Source organism: Brachyistius frenatus, unplaced genomic scaffold, assembly GCF_029030835.1.
Source record: "Brachyistius frenatus isolate BFR_SWC_R1_liver_20210118 unplaced genomic scaffold, ASM2903083v1 Contig_33, whole genome shotgun sequence".
Classification (NCBI taxonomy): Eukaryota; Metazoa; Chordata; class Actinopteri; family Embiotocidae; genus Brachyistius; species Brachyistius frenatus.
In genome coordinates, this window is record NW_027210632.1 from 2223637 (window position 1) to 2236279 (window position 12643).

Sequence of the window (12643 nt, forward strand, 5' to 3'; positions counted from 1 at the left end):
TTGTAATACAGCCATGTCAAATTAGTCATTCACCATCTCATATTGATGTTTTTTTAATCACTTATGTATGGGGAGTATCATCATTTTAATTGCATAATTTACATAATAGTCACATGTAAGATTTGGCAGAAAAAGATAAACAAATCATGTTGAAATGAGATAAGAAAAATGCTGAAAGACAAACGGCTTGGGTCGGTAAATACGCACCTGTTTGGCGTTGTCGACACACTGCAGGTACAGAGCTGCAATGTTGGAGCACTGAAGGGTCTTTCCAACGTTCTCTTTGTAGCATGCGAGGATCTGGCCCTGCAGGTCCACACACACAGGGTACGTCTCGTACCTCCTGCGGGGCGAGAAGGGGAACAAAATAGTGTAAAACACAGGATAAAGATATGGTGTTAAACAGGAGGAGAGGGATGGGGCAGAGGAGAAACGTGTGAAGGAGGAGAGTCGGGGATAAAAGAGTCGAACTCAAAATGTGTGTAAGTGGGAGGACAATGGAAGCCAGAGGTGAAACGGAAAAATGGAAAATGAAATGCATAAAGATGGGTGATGCGGGAGGGATGACAAAATGACTGAGACAGAAACTGAGAACAAGAGAAGAAGAATGAAGACGTATTGTTGTTTGGAAAAATTGAGCATATCGATGGTCATTCTTCTCTCTGGAGAGCTCCTGCTGTTGTTCACTGAGATGTACTGAGTCTACAGTGTGTGTTCACCCGCCCCCGCCTTTTCTATTATTACTGCCATTCCAGCCCAGAACACCTGAAGCAAGAATCAGCATTACTGTATTTGCTGGGAGGAAGGTCAAAAGGTCAGTTCAGCCTCTGTAGCCCGCTGTGATGACCAGGCCAATGTGTGCAACATATCAACAGAGAGGCCAGAGGGTTTTGGAAAAACTGACAGTCCAACAAAAACTCCTGAAAAGGGGGATCCGTCAGTGTCATAGGATCGTACGGAGACGTGCGTACTGACGAGCAATATAAAGAAAAGATGTCCCTTTAATCTATTGTAATCAAGCCTTCCTCGTTACAACACGATGATGATAATGATGATGATGATGATGGGTAAAATTACCTGCAAGCCAAGTAGACCCTCCTGCTAAATTAGTCAATCTTGTTGTGCCTCACCAATAAAAAAAAGCCCTTTAAAAGGGTCTCAGAGATGAGAGTATTGATCTCTCTACTGGGTATTAGGGAATCCATCCATTGACTCGGAATAGCTGACTGAAAGTATCTACCATTTACAAACTGGCTAGCTATCACGTTGGAGTGCTTTAGAGTGAAAATTCCATCTTTTGGCATCCACAAGGAGGTTGTTGTTGTTGTTGTTGTTGTAGTGTATGAATGCTAATGAGTGTGTGCAAGTCCGTCCTTGAGGTCTACCGCAGCTTTAGTGCTGCTGCTTCCGCTGGTGTGATCCAGATAGACGTGCTTCTGACGGAAGATGCTGCGCTAAACTTCAGTGCATTTAAATGGGGGCATTTTTAGTCAGCTCTGTGCGGAGTCGGATCCTTTAGCCAATTTACGCAGTGGGACGTCCCACCAGTTTGCCCGGTGTTAACTGCTTTTGTATGTCTCTTCGCACACCCCATAAAAATCCATAACGGCGCTGCATGCACATGCTTGGGCTATTATGCTAATGGCGGTGTCATCGTTTTGCTCACATCAGTGCTCAGGACACTCCATCTGCCTCACTAAACACGCCTTGCATGGGTGTGAAAGACAAAGAGATTTTGTCCGTCAGCAACTCTCGAGATCTCAAAGGAATATTGGGGGGGGGGGGGGGGGATTGAAGTCGAGCCCCTGTAGTTAGAATCAGATGTTTGATTTGCCCCCCGGAGAGAGAAATTACCCTCCCCGTTGGATACAAAGCAGGGGATTGGTCACATGGGTCATTACCCGGAGTGCCATGCAGCAGGAAGCTGATGCGGTGGCGATGTGTGCATGTGCGCATCACCACATGGTCGTGTTTGTTGGAGGTGTCGCTAAAAATCTATCGTCCTTGTCAGTGCAGGTCAGTGACAACTACTGACGGTATGAGAGGAGGTCTTCACACCTTCACCAACTTAAACTAATGCGAATAATCAATACACTTAGCGCACTATCCAGTGCTGTGCTCAGCTGGTAAGTTTTAAAAAAATGTTTTTTAAAGAAGGTACCACACACTTAGCAGCGCATCATTAGCGGTTCCCTACTTTACTTTTCGGTGTGGTGCAGCTTTAAAAACAGTCAGCGAGCCAGTGCGGATTGACTGATCACAGCTGCTCCTGGCATGGCTCAGCCCATTTCTAGTCTTTATGCCAACCTTTTGCTGGCTGTACTATTTACAATTGGACATGAGAGTGGCATTGATCTTCTCACGCAACTGTCTGCAATAAAGTAAAGGAGATTATTTCAAACCCATTCTCATTCCCGGGGCGTCAAATATTGCCAACACTGTTCTCTTCTCATATAGACGAGCAGAGTGCCTTCGGTTTAGGCACCAAAAACCATGTGGTTGGGGTGAGCTGACGGTTTGGGTTCAAATACTTGATGTACATTACGTCATGGATTCAAAGACCTGTTTCCCAGGTCAAAGTCCTGGCTTTATTCAATCCTCCTCTCTACACTGACTTTACCTGTCTTTGAACTTTCTTACATGAGCTTCTTCGACTCGCATCGTGCACAAACACACACGCTACCTTGTGCATTTGTTTTAGACGCCATAGGGAAACTTGTGTGTCTCGCTCTGATGCCAGCGGCTTTTATGGAACAGCATGATTTGACGCACCGGGGATGAGAACGGGCCAATTTCTTTAGATTGTGGTTGATTCCAGGGTAGGTCCCTACCTGAATAATACCAGATATTTACCACTTTCAATGCCGACTGGAACATTATGCTGTCGGGTGTGGAGAAGGTTCTGCATTTGTGGATCCATCAGGGAGAAATTCAGTCATGTGCTGGGAGGCATGTCAAGGCCATTGCTCTGAGTCAGGGTATTGAACGATGACAGCAGTGCTAGCAGAAATCGCTGCCACCCTATTCCTATGGATCCTGGCGCTCATTTATTACACCGCCTATGGGCATCTACAGGGACGAGAGGAGCCACATACACCAACTAATTACTTTCTTAAGCGTTCGCTTTAATGCCAGGTGCATCCTGCTGATACAAACCGTGGTGTTTATCACCAGTAATGGCCTCAGAGAGACAGAAAGGAAGACAGAGGAAATGAGGGTGGTTAGAAATGAAGAGGATTTCTTGATGAGGAACTAAACAGTGCTACTTCCATTTTTCGCATGCTCTGTAGTTCTGTCTGAGGGGAAGGGGCTGAAACAGTGGTCGAGTTAATCATAGAGACAATAACGGTGTCACACACACACACACACACACACACACACACACACACACACACACACACACACACACACACACACACACACACACACACACACACACACACACACACACACACACACACTTTGTGGCGGCAGGCTGCGTCCTCGATCATCTATCATTAAGATTAACATTAAGTTGCTGCTGCTAGCCACACACAGACGGTAAGGAAAGACTACAACCTCCTCAGTGTTACATTAAAAGCCCTCATGTCATTTACTTTAGTATGACTGCTACAGTGTTATGCATCAGGGTGAGCGGGTGAAAAAAAACAATAGACCTGTCATATGATGAAAATGCCAACAACCATACCTCTTTTTCACCTTTTACATAGAAACATTACCCATTAAAAAGCCATTTAAAAACATATTTTTGTTTTCAAGTCAGTTACTGGCCTAAGGTAATCACAGCCTTATTTTGGAAATACACTTAAATTATTGTACATAGTTGTGAGCAACTAGGGGGGGGGGATGCCGCTGCTTGCATTTAATTACAATTGGCACCAACAATGGCTCGCTACACGACAACATCAAATACCGCACAAAATGTGAGAAATGGGTTCTTCATGTTAAAATTCATAGCGGGAGAGTTTGAAGGAGTTAAAAATGTTGCAAAGTGGACATAGTGGATTTGACCACATTCTCCACTGAGAGATTAGTAGGGTATCATCAAATATAGTCAATCAAACTGTGAGGCATTCAGTTCCCATGTAACCTGAGTAGCAAGGCAATCATAAACAGGAGCACTATATCAGATTCCCAAAGAAAAACCTTGTTTTATTTATGTGTTGTATACTTTTAGTTTTGGTTAACAGGCTGTATTGTATCCGGGTCAGTTAAGAGGACGTAGTCCTCGTCGTATTACAGATGGGTCCCAAGATCTTCCACTTTTTAATGAAGGGATATCTACTTATGACCTGTCAGCACAGGGTGCATGTCCAAGATGAATAAGCCATGCAAATTCAGAAGGATTTTCCCTTCTCAGACCGTTTAATTTAAATAAAATCTGAGGTTTGAGGATCGAAAAAGCTCTTCAAAATTTCACAGAAAAAAGCAGCAATTACAGAAAAGTCAAAAAAACCATCATTTTTAGTGGCTGAATGTTTTATTTTTTTCCACTCCATTTCCACAGCCCATAAGATTACTCTTTCCGTCTGCTTTTCCCCCCTAAAAGCCATCACACCAACATCACTCAACATAGATAAACACACACTCGCTTGTCAGTTAATCATGCATACTATCCACACTTAGGCTCCCACAGAACTTGTAAAGCTTTGGCATAAATGTCTAAGCGCACAAATCAAAAGATTATTCTACAGGTTATAGAACCAGTCATTGCCAATAAATGTCCCACATCTTCCTGTTTTGATTCTCATTCTCCCCTTCTTCACCATCTACTCCATATTTCACCCTCCTTTATTCCCTCTCTCAATCCCCAGAGCTTCATTGGATATTTAATAAAACTCCATGTGGTAGGAGACACAGAAACAAACACATCCAACCAGATACAGTTGGTTATTATTTGCACTCTGTGTGTGTGTGTGTGTGTGTGTGTGTGTGTGTGTGTGTGTGTGTGTGTGTGTGTGTGTGTGTGTGTGTGTGTGTGAGGGTGCGTGTTGCGCCCCTGTACCTCAGAGACAGTAAATCTAAAAAGTCATATAGAGGTCTCGACTCGTGCCATCAGTAGCTGTAAAGGTCTCTATAAAGACTCCTTGTCCAACCCAACCCCCAACATAAACACACACGCGCGCGCGCGCGCGCACACACACGCACGCACGCACACACACCAAGTCTCTAAAGCCTTGATTCACTGATAGAGGCGAGAATGAAAGCGAGGTTGGTTTAGATATCTACATTACAGTCTCTCAGTGTGTCATAAATCACAAAGAGAAGAGAAACTGGGAGGGCGACAGCAGACAGTGAGGACAATCCACTGAGAAGAGATGCTTTATTTAAGAAACTGAGACAGAGATGGACAGTGTCGAAGACAAAACGGGGCGTCTATGAAGAGGAGAGAGTAAGTAGGAGAGGCAGAGGAAACACCTGAAGCTTTTTGGTTTTTTTTGGTCCTTTGTGAAGTTTTTCTTACTACGTACTTACTTACAAAAAAAGATGGTGAGGGGCAGGAATGATATGAGAAAGTGAACGTGTTCCACTTCACATGTAATAAAGCAGAACACATCACCTGCTCTCACACCCTCTCTGTCAGGCTGTCCCTATATCATTTAACACAATCCCTTCTTTCAAGCCTCCCGCTGCACACGTCAGCACATTTCCATCGAGGGGACATATTCCTACGGGGCTTACGGCTTAAGCTGCGTTCTTTAAAAGAACACATCGACTGCGAGCCGGAGGAGTTATGGAGATCGATGTTTTGGATTTTGATACAATAAACGTGTGTTAGGCCACTAGGAAAGGTATCAGTCCATTTTTCAAACAAACATATAATGACCACGATTACCATCAGCTGCAAAATCACAGAGCTGCGCACTAAAATGACATCCATAGATCTCTGTTACTGATACAGCGCGCTTCAATAGCCGAACACGTGTGCAAACAGGTACATTCATCTGTCATAATTTCACATACATTACAGCTCTGAACAAAGACAAGGAAAAAGCACAGGGGAACTGGCAGGGATACAGAAAAATGCAAAGTCCACTATAGCAGTGGAGAGTATTAAACTGTCCTCCGCTAAAAGGCATCAAGCCAACCTATTCAATTCAACTCTATGTTTACATCTACGTGGGTGTAATACATCATGCATCAGCAGTGCACTGATAGACCCAGACGAAGGAAGAAGCTGTCAAGCTGTTTCGAGAGCAATAAATGTTTACAAAGAATTTTGATTCCTGTTTATAATCAATGTTTTGCTTTTACAAAGTTAATTGTTTATACAATTTGTATGAATAGTGATTTAATTTTTCAAGTTGGCTTGCACTAGTTTGTGACTTAATTATGATTTAATGTTAACATTTTTCTCTCATTGTTTGCAGTTCTTTTACTGGAATTTTAATTCCTGACCAGTTTGTTGCTGCATTTACATTTTGTTTTACAAAGAAACATCTTAGTTAAGCCAGATGTGGCCTCAGACATCAAATAAAAAGTCTTTTCCACACAGGGAGGCTTACAGCTATTTAATTGAACACTTGTATCGGATCAGTACTCTGCACTAAGCCCAGGTATCAGTATTGTGACTGAAAAGGTCGGCTCGTTGCAGCCTTATAAGATCCCAACCATGAACCAAAAAAAGCCTCAGTTCAAGTGTCGCAGGAACCTTTAATCGGTGTTTCTCTTTCATTTCCTGTCACCTTCCTACTGCTGTTATCTAATAAAGGCATAACATGCTAATTTTATTTATTTATTTATTTATTTTTTTAATTAAGATTATGGTTCTGAAGCTTCTGTACTCTACACTACTTTAGACATCATGGCAGAATGCATTCAGCTTGGACTTCTGATAACAAAAGAATACAACTAAGATGTTGCAGTTGATCCTGGGTAGTTGCTGCTTTATCATTTCACAGGACTTTTCTGTATATAAAAACAACTCTCACACTTGTTCTATTTTAACATGACGACTAATAATGTTACAATTTTGTTATCTTTAAAAAGCACTTGACCAAAAACAAGACGAACCTGATGAAGTCAGGTTCTACATGTTGGCAGAAATGATGTCTTTTGTCCAAATACCACAGACACAAAACACAAGCGACACATGCTGCAGCTCCATCGACAGTATGGATCAATCTCGCCTGCCTCCAGATTGAGTTTCCAATCACCACATTGTCTATTTATCATGATTTGGATCCACTCAGGGGTTAATAGGGTTAAAGGGTGGGAGCCGGTTCCCCCTTAAAAAGCCCTCATGTTCTCTCTAGTTAAGGCAGGCGTCAGTAATAAAGCGAGTAAATAAATACAAATGATCCAGTTAAGGAGAAAAATGACACACATTTCGCTCACGCTGCTTTTTAAAAGCAGACCTGAGTGACCTCCTGCAGTGAAATCCATCAGCATGGATGAGAGACTGAATGAGAGGGGGGGAAAAAAAAGAAGAGAGACAGAGAGGAAAGGACACAAGATAGAGACAGATTCAAGAAGAGTGACAGGGATAAAAGATTGGCAAATATTGGAGAGCAAAAGGGAGGCAGAAGCAGACAATAACGAAGAGGGAGTGAGTGAAAGAGATTTAAATGATGGCAGAAAACGCTGTTTCTACATTAAGTAAGCACTGAGGAAAACAAAGAGGGAAAAGGAGGGAGTGTGTGTCCTCTCTGACCTTCTTTACACACTCTCACAAGGACACTGGTTTCTGGCCTCAAGCAGAAGAAATGCCGGACATTTTACAAACACATATAATGAAAAGGACGTCCATATTTGTCAGAGACATGTGTGTATGTGCGTTGTGTGTCCGCGCCCACGCTGGTCTCTTAAATTTCATGTGCTTTTTACAGCCGGCACAGAAAATCTCTTAAGACCAAAAAGAAGAGCTTTTAAAGCAGTTATTGACTTCTGTCTCCTCGGCTGACCACCATCCTGTCTCTGCGCCAGAGTTGCTATAGCTACGGAACAGTGGTTCACCCTCACCTGACAGAAGGGGTCAAAATGCTGCCTAAGTGTGTCCCACCTCGCCAACTAGTTCACAGGAAAAAAAACATCTCTAACGACTACAAGTGAAGCGCATGGCAATTATCTGTCAGCTAAATTACTTCCTGTCATTTTTAGTGATTAAAATCTGCTGCTCGGCACAATTAAAAATCAATAAATCATTACTTCATTAATTTTGGGACATCCGTATTATTCTCTTAAACAAACAGGAGCACTGCCAAGAAAATGAAGAGGCTCTATCTGCCTCAACAGCTTATTCACATTTGGAAGAAACAGGGTGGATTTTGCAGGAAACCTGCTGGATTTTCTCCAGCGTATATATCCTCGTAAGTGAGATAAACCAAAGGCACAATGCAATAGTCCTGCAATGCTTTGTTGCAGGACTATTGGATTGGATTGCATTGCGTTAGGTTGCACAGAACTTCACAATTTTGTGACCACAACCTGTGTGACAAGAAGAAACAGTTTGGGCAAAACTAAGGAAAGGGTTTGTCAAATGCGAGTTTGACTGAAGGCAAAAACCTCCCCATCAACTTTAAAATATCACAATTAATTTGACTGATGTGTATAAAAATGTGGCAAGAAACTTTTTTAGATGCAGTAACTAAATACTTTGCTAGTGATATGCAGCAATTTATGAATTTAAGTAAATAGAAGTCAAAATGATGGCTGTTTACTGCTGAATGCTTATGGTTAAAAGGAGGGGTGAGAGTGAGTGGGCTCCGATTTCTCCCACATAACAGGATGAAGAAGACAGACTGTCAGGTGTGCTCTCTTGACCGAGGCAGCACGGTTTAGAGGAAAAACAACAGGCCATTTACATTCAACAAGTTTTGCTCCACTCCTCCTCACTCCACCTTTGCGTGTTTGTGTTTGTGTGTGTGTGTGGAAAGACAAAGCGAGGACTGCAGCTGCTGTTATTGTCAACTGGATTAAATTAAAAAAAGATTTATTCAAAAGAGCTAAAAAAAAAATAATAAAAAAAATAAACAACAGACAAAGGGAGTGAGTGTGTAGCCTCAGGGAGGAAAAGAGTGACAGTGAAGTGACAGAATAAAATGAGATTTTATTCTCTGGCAGACTGTATGGGAGAAAAACTGCTTGGCTGAGACACATACCTGCACACTTAGTCATGAACACCACAGCGTGTAAATACGTAGCCTTTTCTGATCTTTGACTAATGTCACCGTGAAGACAGAAAACTTAGACAAGTCCAAGTTTTAGAGGCTTCACAGATTAAAAATGATAGTTTCAATTCTTTCGTATTGCACAGCCTTGTCAGACCCACCTTTTCACCGATATGTGACGGCCCATCTTAATTCCCTGGGCAAACACAGGAGTGACCAGCTCCAACAAAGAAGTTCAAAGCCCCGCCAAAGGTTAGCGCTGACAGGAGGCTTAAGACCACGACACCGTTCTTTCATTCCATCTTTTTTCGCATAATCACACATCGATCACTTTCCTCCACGACTGTCATCTTACATTTCAAACTGAAGCCCCATTGGGTCACTGCAGCCAGTGCGCACACACTCACACACCACAACGCAGACATCATACACATGCACATGCGAGTATGTGACACACACACACACACACACGCCCTCTTACATACATGTGGCACAGTAAAGGTCACGCATTCACAGCCAGACAGTGTGATAATGCATCAGACTTGGATAAACAACTAGTGGTGAACGTGGCGGCATATAAATCAGAAGCAGAGAGATAGTCTCCTTTCTGCAGCCAACTGGGCGCGCTACAGTCCGTGTCATGAGGGAACGTGAATAAAAGCTCTGATCCTCCGTGTACGTGAGTGTGTGTCTTATACGGCGTGATTACATTATCTGGTACGTGTTGTGTACGTATGTAGGATAAATGTACACCAAATATCTTTTGTCTAGGTCTTTGAGAGGATGTTGTTTATGATATATATATGATGTCACACAGACGAGCGGCCTATCCTGCAGTATTTGTTTCTACTTCAGACAATATTGTTCATGTGGAGTGATGCAGCAATTATATTACTCCGCCTTCATGTCCAAAATTATAACTGTGAGAAAGTCGGAGAGAATGCAGATATGTACGTATCGTTCCATATAAAGATGTGTGTGTGCATTTTCTGTGAGTGTGTGTGTGTGTGTGTGTGTGTGTGTGTGTGTGTGTGTGTGTGTGTGGATGTAATGAGGTCACAGTGATGCAGTGGCGTTCCGGTTGGGAGAGCTCCATCATTCTCCGAAAAGTCTGGCGGGAATACCGCAGGAGGACGGCAGGGAACAGCTGTACGGTGCACAAACAACTGCTCATATACACAAGCTCACACTGCACACACCCCTCCCTCCCCTGAGTGCCTACCTCTCACACTTTCATTTATTTCTTTCAACATCGCCGAGGAAAATGACCACAGTGTACCACTGCAATGAATGGAACATATGTACTCCAGTTACCTGCTGAAGCCTGTTTGTACCACCTATTTGTAAATTACATGGTTAACGCCCGTGCATCGCAATCCACTATGAAATTCCCTAACAAGAACGGCAAAGGCTATTACTGTCGGTACAGAAACGCCTTCAAAACAGAGACACGGGAGTACGATTTTCATCTCAAGGTTGTTGTTTTTTTTGCTGCTAAGAATACCGGGTCATGAACCAATCACTTGTATTCCCAATCCTGTGTCAAACCAAAGTAATTATTTCCCTTGCTGACTTATTACAGAGCATCGACCAAAAGAACCTACATAAGAGCAAGTGCTACACATATCCGTGGCACGGGCGCTCCTCCCAAATCCGCTGTTGCAACCTGATTAAACCATCTTCTCCCGATCCCAATGTCAGTAAACTCAACCCGACCACAAGTCCTAATTAAATCCTCCAAAGTCATACAGTGAGATGTTTCAACCCTTGACAGACATCTGGTCCCATATCTCCTCTATTATAATAAACTGCAGCCTAATATCAGCCCTCGCGCTGTCTTTACAGCACCACTGACATGAGCTAAAGTGGAGAAATGAAGACAATCTAAGAGAGATGTCATCTCCCACACTTTATAACATTCTCACATTAACGTACCAAATGTTAATTCTATCTAGTATGGATAAGGCGCCGGCTTTTTTTTTTTTTTTTTTTATCTCAAGGGGACATTTCCAGCTCTGAGGAAATCAAAAGCCTTTGCGAGACAAAAAAAAAAAAAAAAAAAAAAAATCCTCTTATTACTGAACAGAGGGCACAGATAGTATCTTATCTCTGTCAGGTCTCTGTCATAAGAGACACAGCTATGAGGGAAGACACACACATTGCGCTCACAAAAGCCGCTCATCATAGAAGGGCATACAAACATCATGCATGAACTTGCACACATAAACGAGGATGGGCCAAACACTCCCTGTTAAATTCAATTAACCCTCTGCTCTGATCCCCTCAGTGCATCCCTGCTCTTGTCTTGTAACACCAGACCTTCCCGCCATTTCATTAGCGCACACACACACAGACACACACACACGCACACTCCTCTTTTGTCTTTCCGCTTTTGTAATCCAGTCACAGCCCTGCTAATGCACCTCCTATAATCAAATCCACCAATCGCGGCTTTCCGTACAAAGACCCGTGTTCACATGACTACCCGCACATTAGCCCGACGTTTGCTTGCAGTTAGCACTGTCGTTTTGCACTAATGTTATCCCAGTGTATCTTCTTTTTCTTTTTTCTTTAATGTGATTTGGGAAGTCTCAGCTCCGGCTTCCACGGGTCTAGCCCTAAACCCCCCGCGGGCTGAGCTAATCAGTTTCCGGCATTTCTGAGGGAGACAATGATCCTGGTGTTAGCGCTGGCTAATGACAAGCTAACACAATCAGTCCGGCCTCCCAAGAGGTGAGCTCAGAGCCAGGGCCCATTCTTGCCCCGCCTCCTGCAGGCTCCTCATCCACTTTCCTTACATTACTATGGAGCCTAATGGCCTCGTATTAAGAAGACAGATGGAACGCGGACGGGAAGGGATTGCGCATCATCTTATGTTACATATGCGTGTTGGATATGTGCTACAGTCATGACAGCTATATCGACTCCTCAATGATCTTATTTATTGCAAGGTGTGGCAGTGACCTGTATCTAGCGTTAGGGTTGGGAGTAAAGAATACACATGCCCAAATGTAGGCACTCATTGTAATGTAATCCGGATTTAAGAGAATATCTTAACAACAAAACTTTGTAGATTGTTGGTATTTTTCCAGGGCAAAAGAGCTGAAAATGTTTGAAAGCTAATGCATATTTTCTGAATTTTTTTTTTTGCAGGACTGCGGAGTAATCTTGTGTCTTGATGCAGAAAATGTCCACGTTATACAACTGCTACAAAATATTTGTTGATACAGTTTGATTTAGGTTTGGTTTGAAAGATAAAAATACAGAATAAATAATACTCCTCTAACACTGAACTATTAAAAAGGAGCACAAGTCAGCAGAATGCGATCAGGATTATCAGTGAGCCGCATCATCAACATCAGCTAATGAGCCGGGCTAATGCGATTGTGATTGAAAGATGTTGGTTAGAATGTGGCTGTCATTTAATAGTGTATTCACTGGTCCACATGGACTTCTAATCTTCAGTGAATGCATCGTTTTACATAAAACACGTAATGTGTCCCAGAGGACGAGAATTTACTAGTGGTGGCGTC

General features: G+C 42.8%; 1 protein-coding gene across 3 annotated transcripts in view; it reads right to left on the reverse strand.

Moving 5' to 3' along the window:
* chchd3a (coiled-coil-helix-coiled-coil-helix domain containing 3a) overlaps nucleotides 1-12643 on the reverse strand; it is a 68893-nt gene that overhangs the window by 5805 nt on the left and 50445 nt on the right. For all 3 annotated transcript variants that reach the window (XM_069700341.1, XM_069700340.1, XM_069700339.1), the window contains one exon: nucleotides 208-343. In XM_069700341.1, coding sequence (XP_069556442.1) covers nucleotides 208-343 — 136 coding nt within the window. The remainder of the gene's footprint in view (nucleotides 1-207; nucleotides 344-12643) is intronic.